This window comes from Ascaphus truei, chromosome 14 (genome assembly GCF_040206685.1).
Source record: "Ascaphus truei isolate aAscTru1 chromosome 14, aAscTru1.hap1, whole genome shotgun sequence".
Lineage (NCBI taxonomy): Eukaryota > Metazoa > Chordata > Amphibia > Anura > Ascaphidae > Ascaphus > Ascaphus truei.
Window position 1 is genome coordinate 45,465,733 of NC_134496.1, and position 22,308 is coordinate 45,488,040.

Consider the following 22,308-nt stretch of genomic DNA (forward strand, 5'->3'; position numbering starts at 1 on the left):
TTTAAAGCGGCTTCTATAGTCTGATCACTTTTTACATTGTACGATGCTTGCAACTGCATTTAGCCAACCAAGAATCTCTAATGAATGTGATGGAAACAGTGCACTGTCAGATCTCTTGCAGTCTGCCCCGGACTGAGTCATTGTAGCAGTCTCTTTGCTCTCACGCAAGGCAGGGCAAGGCAAGGAATGGAATCATTTTGCTGAGTACTGGCGGATTCGGTTCACCCACCTCCTTGATCCCTTTTCTTCTTCTTTCTTCTAATATGCTTCTAACTACCATTGTATGGGGAGGAGATGCAGTGATCCCACAAAGGTTCAATGGTTATTATAGGGAGCTCCACTTATTTTCATAAGCTCACTCAGCTGGGAAATGTGAGTGATGGTTTTGAGTTTAAGTAATTTAGTGGGGCAACTGCTTATAGTATGTGTTCCTTGGCTACATCTAGAAATGAACCCCGAACCTTTCCTGCCACTTCTTTATATTCTGCCATACGTATTGTTGAACTGTGCAGAACCAGTCCTGTGCGGTGATACACTTGTTAGATCAATGACATCAGTCATGTGGCCCCTGCATGTATTTCTACAATCTCCAATGGGGGCAATGAGAATAGCTGTTTAATTACCCTAACAAACATCAAAGGTATTAATGGTAGATTTGTGCTACTGAGATTTAGGCAATAATCACATCACTATGGAATGGGAGAATAAGCAATCCTCTTATAGGCTCTATAACTAGATTGGGTCTAGACCCTGAAATCAAATAATATCCAGGGAATACCATACAGTAAGGTCTCCAGGAATCCCATTGAATATCACTTAAAGTGTTAATGTTGACAGCATAGATACTCCCCTTTCTCTTGATTCATATCAAAGATGTTTTCTTTATACAAGGGACACTATACAAACCTAAGTTAGGCCCAGAACCTTGCCCTGACACATAGCTGGTTGTCGTGCAATATGTCCTATCCATTCAGAATGAATAACTAATTGCTTTTATCAAGTCATTTTCCCCTAGACATTCTTAATGACTTGCATCTAGAGATTGCTGCCAAAAGACTGGTGAACTGTTAAAACATGGCAAATAAACTGCATGATAAGTGACAGCGCTTAATGAAGTAGACCTTTTCTCCCACACCAACATACTTTTCTAAAGAGATGAGCGTGCATTAAACATTAAAAATTCTGCGGCCAATAGTTTCAATTTTGCAAGATAATTTTTTTTTTTTTTTATTTGAACAGTTAAAGGTACGTTTTAATCATTGTAGTTGACATGACAGCCAGTTGCTGCATTAAAACTTTTTCTGTAAAGTTTTTTGGACGCTGATTGCTGCTGATCATGTGTTTTCTTTGTTCTTGTGGGAAAAGTACAAGATGTAGAAGTAAACAAAAATGTGTATAACCCTTTACCCAATCAAAGTCTTATAGCAAGAGATACAGCTGTGGACAAAACGGCCCCAAAGCTACATCCAATGACAAATTATTGGGTACATTAATATGTAGTTTACCTATATTAATACTTAATGAGGGTCACTTAGTTCAATACTTTGGCCAACATATGTTAAGCCTACAACCACATCACGGTAGACTCATTTCAGTACGTCTTACACTACCAATATTATACTCTATGATGTATTTGTCCACTGCATGGAGAGCCAAGGAAACAAACATGCTGCAGCCAAAGTAGAGTGGATTTGGGTTTTGAACTTGCTAAGACTCTGTATGTCTCTATATCGCAAGAGATATACATAGGAATCTTGGCGGGTATTTGATATTGGTGGAAAGATGTAAGGTGTAAAGGTGATAGTGTTGAACATATAGGAAGAGCTGAGCAGCGTGTAGACCAGAACAGAGATATAAGAATGGATATAAGAATGGATAAAGGCTAGAAAGGGTGTTTGGGCCTCTTTCTCATCGTTCATTGAAATATCTTGAGGAACTCTTCTGTATTGGGAAATATTGATGTGAAATCATTTGAGACTCAAACTTTGTAAATAAGTACTGTTTTGTAAGTCACCCTCCTCAATGCACTTTGGAATTAACAGGGCATTCTTTCATCAGTTCAGTATGAGGACTTATTCATCCTACCCCCTTATAATATAAAGTGTTGTTCGTTTGGGAACTTTGCCATTGGTGACTAAACCGGCAAAAATATTAAACCTATCCTGTTTATAACATGGCCAAATATGGAAGGCCACATTTTTTACAGGAAGTAATACATTGAGAATTACCTCTCGTTTTCAAGTATGTCCTGGGTACAGAGTTATGATGACAAATACATACAGTAGTTACAAATACATGTGTACATTAGGTGAACAGGGTTATACATTATGTATAAAGACATTGCATGAATAGTTTAACATATTTTGTCATTTGGGCGTATGACACTGTTACAGACCAGATTAAAATGTGGGACAGCTTTAGTTTCGAAAGAACTTAGACTGGTGGCGGCTGTGAGAGTCTCCGGTAGATTGTTCCAGTTGTGAGGTGCACGGTAAGAGAAGGAGTCCGGATACTTTGTTGAACCTTGGGACCGCGAACAATCGTTTGGAGTCAAATCTCAGGTGATAAATGCTGTGTGTGGTAGGGGTGAGGAGCTTGTTCAGATAAGCAAGTATTTGAAGACAAGACAGGGAAGATAAACTTTGCGCCTAGACTCAAGTGATGACCAATCTAGTTCTTTGAGCATTTCACACTGATGTGTGTTGTAGTTACATCGGAGAACAAAGTGGCATATTGAATTGTAGAGGGTATCTAGTTTGCTATGGTAAGTTTGGGGTGCTTTACCATATACTGTGTCCCCATAGTCCATATGTGGCATTAGCATCTGCTGTACGATGCACTTTCTGACCAGCGGGCTTAGGGAGGATTTGTTCCTATCAAGTACACCTAGTTTGGCATAGGTTTTGGATGTCAGAGTATCAATGTGCAACCCAAATGTTAAATGGGAGTCGAACCATATGCCCAGGTATTAAAAACTGGTAGCAGGAGCCAGGATGGTATTAGAGCTGGTTCTGATCTGTTCCTCTGCCATTGGTAGCTTTAGAAATGTAGCCTTGGTCGGTAGTGGACTAACACAGCTATCTCTATTTAATGAAAGAACATTTGAAATCCATGTCTTTATATAGCTCAGAAATCTTCGGTCTTTAAATGCTTCTGGAGGCTTCATCCAGAGTAAATCCCTCAGTAGCACTTTTTAATTACTGGTGATTCCCCCAAACGAAACAATATGGCAAACGCGATGAATAATACATTATACCATCCTTTCAGTGTGTGTAAACAATTTCAGGCCTGAGTATAATCATAATCTGGAGTATGATTTTCATTTGGCAGATGCTATTCGCATGATACCCATGTAGACAGGGTTGTATAGTGAAATGAAACAAAATAATGTAAAATACAGTGTGATAATGATATGAGGGATAAAAACATCACAGCTAAAAGTAAACACAGAGCGATACAGTAGCCATATCCTTCCCAGAAATCAGTGCAGTATAAACAGCATGGCGGGAGATATACTGTACATTGAATGAGTCAATAGATGTGCATGGAGGATATCAGATATTTGGATGAAAAAGAAGTTGATAACACCGTCCCTTAACTGAGAATGGTTTCCTTTGTCACTAGTTATAAAATAAAGAAATCCCAGGTAGACAGGAATAATAATAATAACTTTTATTGCATATATCGCTTTCCTCCCAATGGGAGTCAAATCGCGTCACAATTACAGTATAGCGCGCGGTACGCAGCAAGTAGGAATGTTACAGACACAGCCCCTGCCCAGATAAACTTAAAAGCTATGTTTTTGGTGCCTGAGGCACAGGGAGTTAAAGTGACTTTGCGCAAGGTCACAAGGAGCCGACACCGGGAAATACTCCTCTTCTTCTATTAAAGCTGAATGGGAATCAGGTGATTTCTGTACCCGATTGTTCTGACATTTTTGTTTTTTTTCCATTTCCAGCTGGTGAACGAGCAACAAGAAAGCCGACCCCTCCTGAGCCCCTCAATTGATGACTTTCTGTGTGAAACAAAATCAGAAGCAAAAGCCAGGCCAGTAACTTCCAATACAGCAGGTAATTGCATACCGTAATCAACTCGTGTCTCCAGGAAAGAATGATCCTTTCTGGCAGCTTGTACTCCCAGCCATTTAAAATTAAAAAAAAGTGGGGGGGGGGGGGGGTTTGTGGTAGGAAACTGTTATCACTACATTTATAGAAGCCTATTTATGTTTGATTACAGTGACAATCACAAACGCCATGATTATTATATAGTACTTACAGTAATACTTACTCCAAGTTGGGTCTTACATGGGGCTGAGTTTATGTATAAAAAAAACCCACAAATTAGAACTCGCACTCACACAATAAAATTGAGAATCGCCTTCTCTTGGTGCTCAATTCCTGCACCTTCCCCACGGCTATGCAAATGCTTATTATATATATAAATAATAATGTGCAGAACAGACTGGCACCTGGGAAAAAATAAGTGCGAATAGGCAAACTCCCATAATCCTTCAGTTTGTTCTCCAATCATCTGGTTTAATAAAACATTTTCTTTTGGTACTCAAAAAAATACAGATTAGTCACATATTTGCATTACATAAAGCAACGTTACAGCGCCCGTAACCCCTTCCTCAGGCTTTTGAGTTTATGAAAGTCACAACATTCAACTCTCCAAGTCACCGTACGCTTTAACATTGTGCCGATGTACTCTAAGATAAGCCCTTACAAGTCATGACGGTTGGGCCATATACGGAGGATGGTGGTTTGGTCTCATGAAATGATGATATATGTGTTTGTCTCACAGATAATGCATCAGCAACTGTTACATTGTATATTGGGGGGAAGAGGTGGGGTGTTTCATACCCCTGCAAAACAAATGTGGTGCATTAAATGATAATGTCCCAAATCGTCTGTATATCTCTATAGAATTCCAGCCTCCAAAATGCTGGGTAGTTTTTTTTTTTTTGCAGAAAGGAGCATAAAATAGTCACAATATACTGAGCATCACTCAACCTAAACATTGTTGAAGGATAGATGACATTAACCCAAGGGCATCAACTCCAGTCCTGAAGACCCCCAATAGGTCAGGTTTTCAGTATATCCCTGCTTCAGCACAGGTGGCTCAATCAGTCGAAGAACCGGACCAGCCCATTGCATTGGGGCTCTGTTTTCTTAGTGGAAGAACCTTTAACTATCTTCAAGTGTGTGTTTAAACTCAGTATTTTTAAGTGTTTTTATGTTTTATGGTGAATGTCATAGTTTTTTGTAATGTTCAACATTCTGCACTTACTATATACTGTATATTCTTCCCGAATGTCAAAGATTATTTCTATTTAACAATTACACAAATAGTCCCTCTCTTATCCATGCTACAGTTCCCCAATCCATTGTATTTTACATTCTTTGGGGTCTGTTGAGTCTAATGTAAAAATAGCTCAGTGACCCCAGGGCGTAACGGTCTGGAAGTTTGCTTTGGTCTCAGAGGGATTTGGGGATTTGGCAAAACAGAACTACTTTACAATGCCATGTTTAAATAAGCATCATTATGCTAACATTGATGGAAATGCACTTATTTTGTTTGCATGAATTAATAATAACTGTGGCTTGTAATTGCACAACTGTTGGAATTCACTTCCCCATGATGCCCCAAATGCCAAAATCAGCTGTTTTCACTGACTGCGGGAAAGTGTCCAGATGGAGAAATAGCTGCTATTGTAGCATTTTACATACGAACACCACAATTTCAGCAAGCTCAGCATCCAAACTGATAATATTCCATAGTACTGTACCTGCAGGGTTTAACCACAAGTGTATACAACAACAAAATCCCCTTGCACATCCTGACATGTCTTGCAATATATTACAGCTGGCTATTTACCTATTGATAAGTTACTTATAAAAGGGAAGTCATATAGTATATTTGCATTTCCTGTCCAAAAAATGTATGGCCTTCTACTATGCCATAATCATGGTGGCTCTCTCTCTCCCCCCTCTATCTCTCTCCCATCTCTCTCTCCTCTAAATCTCTCTATCTCTCTCTCCTCTCTATCTCTCTATCTCTCTCCTCTCTATCTCTCTATCTCTCTCTCCCCTATCTCTCTCTCTCTCTCATATAATAATTAGCCATCTTGTGGTACTGTTCACATCACTACTCTGGGTGACCATTTGAAACATATAGTTCCAACGCGTTTCAAGACTAGTAGTCCAATTTCCATAATATCTTCATTTCATTTTAACACATTGTTATGCTCTCTTTTTGTTCTCTTCTATCTTTATAAAGCAGATCTGCAGATGTATCTGTCTGCATTTGCCAGTCTTTAAAAGTGATTTGACCTTCTTCTTTTTGGGAGATGCAATGCCTAACATTTGTGATATGTGACAGTATTATCACCAGGGTTGGATCTTCTGGATTTGAGTGAACCAATTACACCTGCTCAAAGCAAAGGGAAGAAGTCGGAGGCGGCATCAAAAGGTGAAGCATCCAAGGGCCAATCCATTAACAAGAAGGCAGATGAGTCAGACCCCATTAAAGTGGAAGCTGAGAGAAGCACAAAGAGCGTTAGGGTCCCAGAGAAGTCTTCTCTGGACTTGGGTAAGACCTATTTATTAGCCATTTGGCTGATCTGTGAGAGACAGAAAACACCATAACGGATAAGGCGATTGCTCAGCCACCTTGTACACTGTGTACTCATAGTTCAGTTTACCTTCTGGAACTTTACACCGGCTCATTAGAATAATGCCGTCCAACCCATCAGAAAGGTTCTGCATAAGGGGCAGAGCTGCATGCTTGTTTCTGTAGCAAGATTTAAGGTGGTGTTGTTTAAAAACACGGAAAGTGAAGGAACAGAAAAAGTTATTATAGAAGCATTGTAATATTTTCCACATATTGTAATTTAATTCCCAATGCATTAGCTGCTTACCCATTAATTATTTTAGCCTGGTAACAGTATAAAGTGATGGGGAGAAGGCGGTTGAAGTAAGAAATAATGATGTAACTGGGCATGAAGACTGATGAAGCGCTATGTACATTAATGGCGCTATAAAAATAAAGACATACAATACAATAATGAAACTGTGGCTGACTCTGGGATCTATTCATCAAACTCTCCCAGATACATTACTAGGGCCAGGCGGGTGCACAAAATGGCACTAGGTTTATCAGAGCAGAAAAAAGCCATTGGTTTTAATGGGATTCTACGGAGACTTTGATGAACCTATCGAGATACAGAAGGCCATTATCTCAGTCTGTTTAATGAGCATTAATGCAGCAAGGGGTTGTAAATGTGTCCTTCAAATTGCCTTACAGGTCATTTAGTCATTAGATGGGTGACCAACAATCAGAAATATATAACCTTACAATCCATCCCAAATGGTTGCAGACTTCCCTGGCTTTTTTCAGGTTCTATATGCTGTAGCACAGGGGCGGCCGACTCCAGTCCCCAAGGGCCACCAACGGGTTAAGGTTTTCAGGATATCCCTACTTCAGCACAGGTGGCTCAATCAATGGCTCAGTCAACGACTGAGCCACCTGTGCTGAAGCAGGGATATCCTGAAAACTTGACATGTCGTGGCCCTTAAGGACTGGAGTTGGCCGCCCCTGCTGTAGTAAATAATACAATACTGTGCACTTCTGCACAAAATACAACTATTATTTTGACATGGAGGCTAATTAGTTACTAGAGGCACTAAGCCCAAGGTTCATAGATTTATGTTAGTTAAGTGCTAAGAACGGGCGTTATCAAAATCATTAACGAATGTGATTTTCCCTGACCGTTAACGCACATCCACAAAGCTAAACGGCGTTTGTATGTCACATTAGCACAGGCTTAACACAGTGTTAAGGTAGCGCTACTTTGCATTAGCATCAAATAAAATGTCTTGCGTTACCCCGTCTTACCTAACGGCGGCGTGACGCCCATGCAGACCCTGAAATATGGAGAGGGGTGGGATATATGCTCATTTTAATCATTTGAGTACACTTTGCATATCCAAATGAGAATGGGTTCAGTTTTGCACACCGTTTTCTCACCACTTGGGACCCCAGTTAAAATAAGTTTCACTGTCTGAAATCTCAGCACCAGATTAACCAGCAATTTGCAATAGCCATCAGTGCATGGCACCGATATTGGGTCGTGAGCGAATGGTAAATCAATTTCCATCATTGACATTGGAAGCAGAATGATCTGGACACCTATCCAGATCAGGGTGCATCTGGGGATCGGGTGCATCTGGGGATCTTCCTGATTATTAAAGGCAGGTTGCAACAGCTGGATAATATACCCTTGGATTGATGGGAAAATGTCCATTGCCAGGCAGACTTGCAAAGCTTTGCTGATCATCTGGATCTAGCAGTACAACTGAGGCCTGCACTGTATGTATGTACTGTATGTATATACATATAGCGCCATTAATGTACATAGCGCTTCACAGCAGTAATACACGTGACAATCGTATAAATAACAAATAATACAAATAACACATGATGGGAAGTAGTGCTTCAGACATAAAAGTGACATTTATGAAAAGTAGTCCCTGCCCCGAAGAGCTTACAGTCTAATTGGTAGGTTGGAAGAACGTACAGAGACAGTAGGATGGCATTCTGGTAAGTGCGTCTGCAAGGGGCCAAGGTTTATGTATGAGGTGTAAAGTATCAGCCACGGAGCTACTCATATGCTTCGTTAAGAAGGCGTGTTTTAAGGTGGGTCTTAAAAGTACTGAGGGGTTAACTTTAAAAAAAAATACACAAGAAAACGGATAATTGAAATGAATAAAATATTTGTTGTTTATTTTGGGGGGGGGAAACATGAACTAAAAGGAGGTATTCTGAGCTGCACTTTCACAAGAAGGTTGCTTGTTTGTAGTTCACATTCAGGCGCAGTTGGAGAAATGGGATGACGGGCGTTTTCGAAGAGATAAAAGCAGCGAGGGTCACCACGGCCTGGAGAGAAAATTATCTTCTAAGGAGGCATCTAAAGAGCTCTTATGGTAAATTCTTTTCATCATCTGATAACACAATGAGATAGATCTGTTTAAAAAAAATAAACTAAATGTGCCTGAAAGGACAGATTATCAATGCACATTCTACTATTTCCAGGAATGATTTTCAAGGCATAAAACATAAATTCTGAATGTTTATTTTAAAGAATTTTGGTTTTCTGTGTTTTAGGTGAGTTTAAGATAGATTGGGCATTTTTTTAATTGCCTGGGATTTTGGATACCTGAAATTCCTTACTACCAATGAAAAGAAAGGCGGCGTTACGAGGTTCAGATTTAATTTTAAGTACTTTTTAGTATTTAAAAGAGTACTTCCGTATTGGATGATACCTTTTCTATTTGGCCTAACAATTTTCGAGTTCTTCTCTCTTCCTCGGGTCTTGCAATTCGTCATGTGGGCACATCTGTGAGCATAGGACTTGTACATGTGACAAGGGGTAATACACACAGGTATCTATCTGGCCGATCCAATCTTCACCTCGCAAGGTCCCTTAAATAAATAATATCACCCCTCGATCAGACACATTTGTCATGCATGGCATACCTGTGAGCCGTTCATTCTATGGGACAAGGGCTAACACACACAGCTAAGTAGATGGCTCACCTTTCACTGAGAACTCTCGAAAGCTTGTCTTCTAATATCCATCGTTATTCCAAATAAGAAGGTATCACCTAATACTGAAGTACTCATTTACTCTGCAGTATTGCAACTGGACTAACACAGCTATTTCTACTTAATTTATAGTATTTAAAATATATATATATATTGAATAAAAAAAGTAAAGATGTGGAATGGAAATTAAGTAATAGGGTGATGTTCACTGTATCATCTTCATACTTGAATCGCTGCCTTGGGCGCATCTTCTCCTTTCATGTTTAACTAGACACAAAATGTAATGATTCTCTTAGGTCTGCAGACCATAGCAGATCCCAGGCTGAACTGACAAAGGGAAAGTCGGTATTGGAGACTGAGCAGGCACCTGAGTTAGAATTAACACCTGCTACAAAGGTAAGTATAATAATCCCAGTATGGACAATCATTGCTATTGCATTCGCCCCTTGAAAACTTTCCCACCAATCTTTTGAAATGGCCTGATTAGTATAAAAATCCGTGGGAAACCAACAACCATTGCCAAAGTCATTACTTTTTTTTTGTTTAAGGCATTTTGCAATCGAAATATCCGAACATTTGGTGGTTCTGCTAATGAGAGGCAATTGGTGCCTCTAAGGACGTTCATGGGTAGCTGGATTCCAGGTTAGTTTAACACAGGGGTGGCCAACTCCAGTCCTCAAGGGCCACCAGCAGGTCATGTTTGCAGGATATCCCTGCTTCAGCCGTCTTTGACTGAGCCACGGTGGTGCCGTCTTTGACTGAGCCACGGATTGAGCCACCTGTGCTAAAGCAGGGATATCCAGTCAGTGGCCCTTGAGGAGTGGAGTTGGCCACCCCTGGTTTAGCCGTAACAGTGCCGGAGCCTCCAGTGCTAAATTGGTTAAAAACAAAAATCATCAGAGATTTGTAAACCTGTTTTAACCACTTCAGCGCCAGACTATCCCACAGTGCATGGCAGCCCCTCTGGTACTTACCAGTTGAATGTATGTATACCTCCTTCATCGCTTCCAGTATCAGTGGTAACCTCTTCCAGCAGCTCTGCTGCGTTTCCTCTAGTTCAGCTCTAGTTTCTCAGCAGCGTCCAGTTGACCAGTGAAGCAGCTCGTACTAATCCAAACTCCCGCATTGTCCATCCCAAACGGTTTCAGATGATGACCGTCAGGTCTGTAAGGTCGCAGAGCTGGGATATGTGTGGCTCACGTTTATTTTGTGGCACATGATATTTTCTAAATGAACAAGTCTAAATAACATCCCGACGCTGAGATCAAACTCTGATAGAGGGATCAAACCTGCAGCTTTGGTGTGCGGTATGATAGGGGATATTACGCACTGCTGCTTTAATCCTTAGATAAGATACCATATTGACATGTCACAGATTATCCTGTACATTGGATAGGGAATGAACCAATGTGTTGTAAGCACTTCCAGCAGCGAAGGTATAATAAGCATTGCTGGTGTATCATTAAAAGATAACAGACCACTTCCATGTATCCATTCCAATACTGTAAGCAGCCTGCTAGGGTGGACTGTACCTCCACTCCTTCCCTCTGCTCTCTCAATGTTATTCGCGCTGTTGATAAATCTTGTTTTTTCCCTCTGTGGCACTAGGTGACTACGCCCTTTCCCCTCTCATTTCAGCCCATCTCCCGCCCCTCTGTCCTTTCCATGATCACTCTTTGCTTCCATTACATTGTTTCGTTCGCTGTCTGCTTCTCATTAAAATAGCATTGCTGGCCCTCCATTGCTGGACAGCAAACAGAGCTGCATGGAGGGGAGGTGCTGACGATATCCTGCTCTTTGAAGTGGTATCTGTCTCTTCCTCATGATGTTTACCCTGTTCACCTTGGCTTAGTGGACAGGAGCAGTGAAGGTGAAGCATATTGGGGAGACTCCCTTGGGGGGGAGGGCTGCCTTTGCTGCGACTCAGGCGTTATTTCTAACGTCATGAAATGTAAATCCTCCATTGTTTGTCACTGATAACGGAAGGGGAGAGGCCCTCCTCCTTCCGCTCTCCCGGAACATAGATGTATTTGATTGGGATCTCACCTAGAAAAATGATCAGGAACATTATGACAGAGTTATGATATCCTGGGGACCGTGGACTTCCAGATCCCATGATGTAACACGTGGGTGGCCAACTCCAGTCCTCAAGAGCCACCAACTGTTCAGGTATTCAGGATATCCCTGCATCAGCACTGGTGGCTCAGTCAAAGACTGAGCCACTGATTGAGCCACCTGTGCTGAAGCAGGGACTGATTGAGCCACCTGTGCCGAAGCAGGGATATCCTAAAAACCTAACCGGTTGGTGGCCCTTGAGACCTGGAGTTGCCCATCCCATACGAAACATCATGCCCTTCCCACTGTCACACCGTGCCCCCATACACTTAACCTGGTGCATTGATACCTGTAGCGTGTCTGGATCAGTTTTTGCATTCACCAGTTGGATTTCTGTACCAATCCCCTGACATGGAAGGGGTTAACTCGAGGCCAGTCTCGGCAAGCAGAAAACACAGGGCCCGAGTATGGAATAGCAGTTGTCGAAACAACACAATCAGCCTCCTGTTGTGTTAAATAGCAGATGAGTGCCTGACACGTCTCTCCCTGATTCTGAACTTCTGAAGTTCACCTAAATTTGAATTGAAATGTAATGGATTTTATGCGTCCCGTGGCTTAATCATTTGGAAGTTGTATTTTTTAGCTCTGGTGCAGAGAACACAGAGCTAAAGTCCAAATCTCACCTGGCTTTAAAGAGACAAATTCAAAAGGCACTTATTAAAACAATATATACATATCTATATAGATATAGATATAGATATGTAGAGGTATCAGTACCGTGTTAGCCGAGCTTCAATAATCAAAAAATAAATAGATGATACCGTTCTGTGGCTAACGAAATGCTTTTATTTGTGCGAGCTTTCGAGATACACTGAAGAAGAGACCAGTGTAGCCGGAAGAAGAGATCAGTGTATCTCGAAAGCTCGCACAAATAAAAGCATTTCGTTAGCCACAGAACGGTATCATCTATTTATTTTTTGATTACATATATATATATATATATATATATATATATATTTATTTTAATGTGCAGCCCATGATTACTTTTATTGAAAATGAATTACCTAAGCTGCCGATCGATTAGTTCTCCTTTGGTCGATCAGCAAAGATCCTGCTTCACAGGGTTCACAAAATGGCTGCCTTTAAGTTTCAATCAAACTTTTAGTCAGTGTAACTCAGCAGCTACAATGTATCCTTATATTACAAGGTAACATTATCTATTCTTACAGTTTGCAGCTCAAATGCTGGGAATATTAGCAACAAATTATCACAAAGAGGAAAGTGTTGCAAAGATCTTGCTCTGCTGGGGAAGTATGCTAAAATCTGCTATAGAAATCAAAGGATGCTTAGCATATTAAAACCCAATAAAATGGCATTAAAAGTTGAATTTAAAAAATAAAAAATGTAGTAAGTATTATCTAATACTATAGGACTGATTTATTACAAAAATAACATACAATATTGCATGAATTGCTCCTTTAAGCACAGGAATACATCTAATAATTACCTTAGTCAATTTCCTTGTTCTGTAATGTGTTAGTACCTACAACATGATATACTGTAACATAAGGCAGTACTGGGTATGCAAAGTCAGGACATACTGGAAAACGAGAGGTAACTCTCAATGTAGTACTTCCTGGTAAAACATTTTATAAATAAATAAATAAGTAAACCTTCTTCTAATGGAAAACGTGAGACATGATTGGAGCCTTTACAACCCTCTCCCCACACATAGCAATAGATGCATACTGAGATTGGATGCTCTTAATATTATGGATGGCCAGGTCGGTGGGTTTACAATTCAAACATTGCAAATTCGAGGCTAAAACCCGGAGAACCTTCTAATTCAGTTTTGTTTTTGCTTATAAAATGGGCAACCACTTTTGCAAACTGAAAACTTGCGAACTTGCACAAAAGCTCGATTCACGCCCAAAAGTTTGGAAACAGATTTCTACTTCTTTTCATTTCCATTCCTAACTTTTTATTATTTTTTTACCAAATCTAAAACCAAAACACTACAATATTTTAGATAAAGGTAAAAGCCCCAACCTGATATATTATAGTTAGTGCTATTGATCTATGAAGGTCACAAGGTTCTACTCCAAGCTTTATTTTTTTCAATTATTTCTAACACGCTACTCACCAAGAACCTCAGCACTGGAGCGCGTGTAGGAACTTAGGGAAGACGCCCATCCCAGGCCTACGGGAATTCCTTACAGACACAGTCCCTGGCCCGTAGAGCTTACAATCTGGTGTCTGAGGCACAAGGCGAAAAAGTGACTTGCCCAAGGTCACAAGGTGGGGACACCGGGAATTGAACCAGGTTCCCCTGCTTCAAATTCAGTGTCTTCACTGAGCCGCTCCCTCTATGCGTTGTAAAGAGTAAGGCTGCGCTTATAGTGCCAGTGACAGCGACGCGACGTCGCTTCAACACAAATGCATTGCCACCGTCGCATGCGATCGCTGGAAGTCATATCAATTTGATTTTTCCAGCGACCACAGCCTGACGTCACATTCGCCACAGTCGCCGTCACTATAAGGGTAGCCTTAGGGCTATGTGCTATATAATATCTATATCAGTGGTTTCCAACCTTTTCTTGGTTAAGAAACCCTAAGTGAAATTTTGAGGAACCCCAACCCTCTCTCTAGTAGCGCATCTGAGATCAGATGCATTGTAAGGATCCCCAACCCTCTCTAATAGCGCGTCTGAGATCAGATGCATTGTAAGGATCCCCAACCCTCTCTAATAGCGTGCCTGAGATCAGATGCATTGTAAGGAACCCCAACCCGCGCGTCCGAGATCAGATACAATTCTTCTGTATTTTATACATTTTGCAAATGACCAGAAAATTGCAGGGAACCCTTTAGGGATGCCCGGGAACACCAAGGATACCTAGGAACCCAAGTTGAAAAAAAAAAAAAAATATATATATATATATATATATATATATATATATATATATATATATATATATATATATGAATCTATATAGTTTATGATTATATTTTTCGTTTTGAGAGGTATTTCTCAAAACTGTTGAACTTAAGTGTCTTTTAAGAGCTCTCTTGTGAAATTAATAAAACCTCATGGGACAGGACTGGAACAAAGAAGAAATCAGGCGGAATTTTTTGCGGAAAATCAGTGGATTTTTCATAATTGTTTGTAAGGGGGTAAAGCTGCTGACAGAAGCATCGTCAAAATCTGTTCCTAACCCTTTAGTTCCTGGAGGAATGTGATGCAGTGGAGTAGTTAGATCACATCTGGCACTAAAGAAGCCTTTGCCTAACCAAAGGGGCTCTCAATTCTACTGTTCAAGACCCCCTCAACAGGTCAGTTTTTCAGGATATACCTGCTTCAGCACAGGTGGCTCAATTAGATTGAGCCACCTGTGCTAAAGTAGGCTATTCGACTGAGCCTCTGATTGATCCACCTGTGCTGAAGCAGGGATATCCTTAAAAACTGACCTTAACCGCTGGCCTAACCAAAGGGGTAAATATGCCTTTACAGGCTTTATACTGTTAATAAAAAAAAACTGGGTAGACAAAGCTGGAAACCTGTTATCTTTAAAATTAAGTGTTTATTTGTACGTTTCTTTCACCATGCAAACGGGAACCAGGTTCACCTGCACAGAGTAAAGTCTTGATTCTGGTGTAAAAAGGATGATTATTATATAAGCGCAAAGGACCCAAGAGGACCCCAGAGGCTGCTAGTGTGCAGGTGTGTGACATGCAGAGAGTCGCCTGGAGAGGTATTAAGAAGATTGTTGCTGTTTTGAGTCCCATCCATATGCTGACCTATTGATAAGTCACTTAGGCATCTATTCCTACAATTTGCCATCTGCTTCTTGTTAGCAGTAAATGCAGAAGGTAGACACAGTGCATGTGCTGATTAAAACTACAGGAAAGTAGACTGCTAAAAACTTTGTGAAAAAAAGAAACAGAGGAAGAAATAAACAAAGCACCAATTCGGAAATATACTAAGTGGTCCCACTGCGCAACGGAAAGCAGCAGATTCTATTATTTGTAAAACTACATCAAACAGATCCTATCACTGATCTGAGCCGATCCTCTCACTGTGATCTCAGCAGGTCATCTCACTGGGAAGTCAGCCGGTCCGCTCACTGGAAACTCAGCTGATCCTCTCACTGGGTTCTCAGCCGATTCTCTCACTGGGATCTTGGCTGATCCTGTCACTGGATCTCGGCCGATCCTCTCACTGGGATCTCAGATGGTCCTCTCACTGTGATCTCAGTCGATCCTCTCACTGTGATTTTAGCCAGTCCTCTCACTGGGATCTCAGCCGGTCCTCTTACTGGGATCTCAGTCGATCCTCTCACTGTGATCTCAGCTGATCCTCTCACTGTGATCTCAGCAGGTCCTCTCACTGGGATCTCAGCTGATCCTCTCACTGGGATCTCAGCCGGTCCTTTCAGTAAGATCTCAGCCGGTACTCTCACTGGGATCTCAGCCGGTCCTCTCACTGGGATCTCAGCCGGTCCTCTCACTGGGATCTCAGCCAGTCCTCTCACTGAGATCACAACCGGTCCTCTCACTGGGATCTCAGCCGGTCCTCTCACTGGGATCTCAGCTGATCCTGGGATCTCAGCTGATCCTCTCACTGTGATCTTAGCTGGTCCTCTCACTGTGATCTCAGCAGGTCCTCTCACTGGGATCTTAGCCGGTCATCTCACTGGAATCTCAGCCGGTCCTCTCACTGGGATCTCAGCTGATCCTCTCACTGGGATCTCAGCCGGTCCTCTCACTGGGATCTCAGCTGATCCCCTCACTGTGATCTTAGCTGGTCCTCTCACTGGGATCTCAGCTGGTCCTCTCACTGGGATCTCAGCCGGTCATCTCACTGGAATCTCAGTCGATCCTCTGGAATCCTCCTGGTGTAAAAATCATTTCTATTTCTTAGTTGTAACAATATTTCTTAGTTGTGGGCCTCCACATTGTTATCTTAAATGTTTCTGGTGAGCCAGGTAATGTCGAGACGATGCTCTTGTGAAACACACAGGGCCCAGATCCACAAACCTCCGTTAGTCCGGGCCCAAACACGTCATGTTCTCAAATCAGTACCGGATGTTATGTTTCCTGAGGTCGGCGTCAATCCACCAAGCTAATTACATGCAAATAAAAGGTCTGTCACTGCTCTCATTAGCACAGGCGTAACATTGTGCTGAGTTAGCATCGCCTCGCGTTGGGAGAGAGAACTCTGGATACACGTTGTTAGAGGGAACACCTCTTGTTTATATCATTAGCACCAACTCCGTTACCGCTGAAAACAGCCCGTAACACTGTGCTAGAGAGCTTTCCCGGTACCTGTTAGCTGTTAACGATGTGTTAATGTAAGTTGACGCCTTGTTAAGTCAATAATGGAGCTTTTTGGATCTGTGCCACTGGGGCATATGCGTGAAAATAACACGCTGCGCAATTCAATAGAAACAGAATCTGCATCATATCAATCAAATGAATAAAATCCAACTGATATCAATGTATTTGTGTTTTGTTGCCCTTTGTTTTACCCCATAATTACTGAGCAAACAGGTTGCAGGCGCACAAACGTAATCAAAGATATTTAGGTGAGGGCTTATTTTTTTTGAGTGCATGCATTCTTTACCCCATAATTACACCTCTATATCCTTGATGTGTAGCCCCATGGACGCCCCAAGGTGCCGGCACCTCACCATGATGCAGCGCAGTGTGTTGGTCTTGAATACATGGGTTCAGTTCCTACCTGGGATAGAATGGTTTGAATGGGATTTATTTGTATTTGGTACCTCTGGTGCAGTTCTGTGGCCCATAATTGTTTCACGTTTACCTATCTCCATGTGCAATCTATTCTACAGAAGGGGGGTTCAACTCCAGTCCTCAAGACACCCCCCCCCCCCCCCCAACAGGTCAGGTTTTAAGGATATCTCAGCTTCAGCATAGGTGGCTGAAGCTTCAGCACTGATTGATCCACCTGTGCTGAAGCAGGGATATCCATAAAACCGGACCTGTTGGGGAGTCGTGAGGACTGGAGTTGAGCACCCTTGTTCTACAGCTCCGTTACAGGCAGTTGGATTCAGAAATATGGCGATAATGCATGTGAGCTATGGTGAGATATGGTGAGATATGGTGAGATATGCCATTCTGACCATCACTACACTGTGTGTATGTTCAGCGGTGCTACCACTGTGTAGTAAGTTAGTGCTATATAAATGCATCCATTCTGCTATGGTCATCCAGCAACACAATACATAAGTGGTTAAGTGAATGATCCTCTTCTAGCTAATGCTTTCATGTTTTACGAATAGGTTGTTTTCACCTCCTGAAAACAGTGACCTTTGCATCTTGCGGTCAGTAATGGACTAAATCATGAAAAATTGATGACCTGGTAGCCAGCTGCTAAAATGGAGCTATTTTAGGAAAGGTGCGTTCATGCATTCATTACCAATAGTATATTAAAGGGACATACAGTATCATCTGACCATCACAGGTTAAAGCAGCTTGACCAGCCGTTCCCACATTACAATAACTTCATCTCTCTTTGACCATCAACTAAATATATTACAATGGAAAGTGGGCGATTATTTTTTTATTTTGAAGTCATAGTGTTCTCTTACAGGGGAAAAAGGGGAGGAAATAAGGAAGCGCATATGTAGGGTACTAGGTACAACCGATTACTCTCATACACTAGTCTCTTCTTATGCTACAGGGGGTGAGAACTATTATATCTCTATCTGAACTGTAACTCACTGAAAATCCAGGGAATGCTGTGAAAGGCATCAGCTGATTTTGCAAGAAAATAACTACTTTTAGAAAAATTGTAAATATGAAGCAGCCCTACCAATTGTAATGGAAATGTGTCTGATTAGAGGTGACATGTAATGTAGGCTAGAACTTTAGGTCCCATGTTATACAGGGAAGATTATATATGGGACGGAATTAGATCCGCAGCGGATCGTCCGGTTCCTTTGGTCCGCGGATTTCAGCGGGTCGATCTGAAAAAAGGGCGATTCCGCGTTTTTGCGGATTTTTAAATTATTATTACCGATACACTCCACGTAACCCGCAGACGGATTTGTAGAATCCAACCTGCGGATTCAGCGATCCGGTGACAGATTGTTGAATCCGCGGGTTGTATCCAATGGCGGATTTTGAAGAATCCGTGCGGATTGAAACCGGCCAAATCCGTTTGGGGATTTTACACCGCGAAATGGATTTTGGGGGTAACATCAGCGAAAATCCAGGAAACAGATTTGAGCGGATTCGCCCCTCTCTGGGGAAGATACCTTCTGGTAGGTTCTGTTATTGTCACTTGTTTCAATAGTTCTCACTTATGTGGCTACTTGTGTTAGGGCTGTTCTATAGTGTGTGTGCTTCCTGCGCCATGCGTGCGCGTGGCATTTATAGTTGGCTGAGGTTAGTCAGCCATTCTATAATGGTGCCGCGCGCACGGCAGGGAGCGTGGAACCGGCCGGCAGGGGGGAAGATGAGGAAAATAATGAATTTGCGCCACTACCGCCACTGAAGTGTGTGTGTGTGTGTCTCAATAAGTGCATAGACAGAGGATGAGACACGCTCTCAATATCAAAGGTAATAGAGGTGGGGTACTTAGCCGCCGGTGCGCTGGTCCTGGGGAGCTCCTGTAGTCCCAAATGTTCCAGTACAAAGAAGAAGAAGCAGGCACACGGTCTTACTCAAAAGGAGGTTTAATATGCCATAAAGACCAACGTTTCGGCAGTCAAATACTGCCTTTCTCAAGGTGTAGGCTACCAAACACAAGAAAACAGTCACAATATATACCACCCCCCCTGATACTCACCCCTCCCCATTCTGCCACATAACCAGGATGTTGACGCCCACCTGATGACGTCAGAGCTACCATATGGCGCCCCCAAGTGACGTCAGACGTCTAGGTCTAAATCCCTGGCAATACCGCATAGAGCTGTCTTGGAGGACTGCAGCCACAGCCACACCTCTGCCCAGACTGAACACTCCCCCATGATAACGTCAGGGGGCGCCATATGGTAGCTCTGACGTCATCAGGTGGGCGTCAACATCCTGGTTATGTGGCAGAATGGGGAGGGGTGAGTATCAGGGGGGGTGGTATATATTGTGACTGTTTTCATGTGTTTCGTAGCCTTCACCTTGAGAAAGGCAGTATTTGACTGCCGAAACGTTGGACTTTATGGCATATTAAACCTCCTTTTGAGTAAGTGCCTGCTTCTTCTCGTTAAGTGCACAAATAAAAAAATTTATTAAACATGTTTTTTTCTTATAAAAATCTTATTTAAGTAATTATTCACTCACACAATCTATACACACACATATACACAAACACACACACACACACACACTACCTTTCCAGCATGTCGCTCCCGGCAGCACGGACTCTATACACACAACAAGTGTGCGTCACGTGCACGCGCACGGCCGCACACAGTATATTACGAGCCTAAACCTGGCTGCTTCATGCTGCTGGTAACCCAACTCCTTTAGAGCCCCGCAGCTAGACAGGGAATTGTTAAACAGATCATCCAAGGGTCTCTGTGAAATGATGGCTTGTGGAGGTTTTAATAAAGATAATCAAAGCGTTCTTGATGGTTCCAGTTTCACGGGAAATGTCACTAATTTAACTCATTGATCATTTCCAGGGCCGCCTTGCTACAGAGTCTCGCTTGGGGGGAGCTTTCCTTTCCAGAAACCATTCCCTGGAAGAAGAATTTGAGAGAGCAAAGGCTGCAGTTGAGGTACTTTCTTTTGCTGGGCATAGCTGGTTCATACATTACATTCAATGTTGACCCCTCTGGAAACTGGAGGCGTTAAGATAAAGATAAAGAAATTGATAACACATCAAACTTGTGCCATATACGGTACAACTAGATTACGTATCACTGACTGTTGCAAATTAGCCTAAAGCTGCCAATAGGGAAGAAAACCCACGACACATTAACTCAGTGACATGCAAATGACATTTAACATCAGTTTTTGAATATGTTACCAAAGAGCAAAACAAGAAAAAACACAAAAGCGCACCAAGATGAGAGATAGATATTGTATTAGCAACAAATAATAAAATTAGTAACTTACATATAAAATTTCTTTAATAATCCCCGATTCTGGTGTCTATCACAGGAGTAGGGCATCACATAGGAAGTATGAAGGGTAATCTCAGTTCTGAGAGATCAGACCCGCGCGCTGGGGCTGTCTCTGTTCACTCTCCTGTCCTCCACGTGTGGTAGCGTGGTGCGGAGTGTAGCGCGCATGTGCAGGAACCGGGGCCTTCAATAGGTGTCCTTAGGATGCCTGTCCGTTTTTGATAGCATAGAAACGATCGGAAATAAGCAGGAACGGTACACTTGAGTGTGTACTGGTGGTGGGTAGTAAAACCGCCAGCCACAAAAGTCGCGACGCGTTTCGTTTAACAAAGTAAACTTCTTCAGAGCGCGGACTGAACTTTTCATGTTACCAAAGAGCCCTGAAACAACGTTCATAAAATGTACAATATATGATGTACACTGACTCACGGGCCTTAGGACAGGAATCCTATTGGTTTGCATAGCGCTGACACTATACACATTAGTGTACATAGAATTGTTGCAGGCACAATCAGACCCTGCCCCGAACAGCTTACAATCTAATGTTCGGACACAAGGCGATAAAGCGACTTGCCCGGTGTCGCTGGGATTGGTACGAATGCTGCAGTATCTGCGTTTCAATGGTTTGAGCTCCATAATAAGGCTTTTCTTTGAAGATTCACAATGAATTATTTCGAATGAATATATCTGCCAAATTAAGGATTTTAAAGTAAAGTGTGTGATAAGAACGGGATTTTATGAAGGAAACCTATTTTGGAACAGTCTCCATGGGACTCGGATGGTATCACAGAACAGTCACACACACTTCTGCTATCGTGTCATGTTTCTGCGTTTCAGTTCCCAGCCCAAGCAGAATATGATCGCTTTGAGGGCCAATTATGAAGTGTCCGCACTGGCTGCCTGAGCTATAATAACGTGGAATATTCTTTGTTTAATCCCATTTCATTGCAATTAATAACTTCTCAGAACACATCCTGTCTTCCTTATCAAACATGGCAAAAGGTTAATAGAGGGCGTGTTACATGCTGTACTATTATCCAGTTGTCAAGTAAAGGCAGAGTTTCTCTTCTCTACTCTCCCATGGATTTAACGCCTTCATTACTTAAGTAAATGCCATGGTCATTGCTTTTGGTAACATCATACCTAAATCTCCTCTCCTATGAGAGACGCCAGCACTATAGAGCACCATCTTTAAAGCTACCCATGGAATTGCCTCTCCTTACCCCAGAACTGCCTGATCAGTAATACCCCCTCCCACCCAACCCCTCCCCACCGCCTTAGATCTGTCATCAGCCCTCAACTTATTGAGCCTCGGTTTAAGGTCAGTAAAGCCGGAGGGAGAGCTTTTTCAAGGACCACCCCAAGACTGTAGAATAAGCTCCCTGCAGCTCTGAGAAATCAGGACACTTTGCTTCCATTCAGAAAGGAATTAAAAACCTTCCTTTTCAATGAAAGCCTGGCACACAGGCCCTAATACCCTGGTGGCCAGCTTTCCTGCTCCCAAATAAATCTTTGCTGAAGGCTCTAAAATTCCTAGAAGTACTTTATATCAATTAGGAAA

At 42.1% G+C, this 22,308-nt stretch overlaps 1 protein-coding gene across 5 annotated transcripts in view; it reads left to right on the forward strand.

The window, feature by feature from the left end:
• Positions 1–22,308, forward strand: part of PEX5L (peroxisomal biogenesis factor 5 like) — a 144,074-nt gene that overhangs the window by 97,637 nt on the left and 24,129 nt on the right. For 3 of the 5 annotated variants that reach the window (XM_075570722.1, XM_075570723.1, XM_075570719.1), the window contains 5 exons: positions 3,959–4,070; positions 6,382–6,591; positions 8,861–8,984; positions 9,903–10,002; positions 20,304–20,399. In XM_075570722.1, the coding sequence (XP_075426837.1) occupies positions 3,959–4,070; positions 6,382–6,591; positions 8,861–8,984; positions 9,903–10,002; positions 20,304–20,399 (642 nt within the window). The remainder of the gene's footprint in view (positions 1–3,958; positions 4,071–6,381; positions 6,592–8,860; positions 8,985–9,902; positions 10,003–20,303; positions 20,400–22,308) is intronic. The other 2 variants (XM_075570724.1, XM_075570721.1) reach the window with 1 other exon arrangement.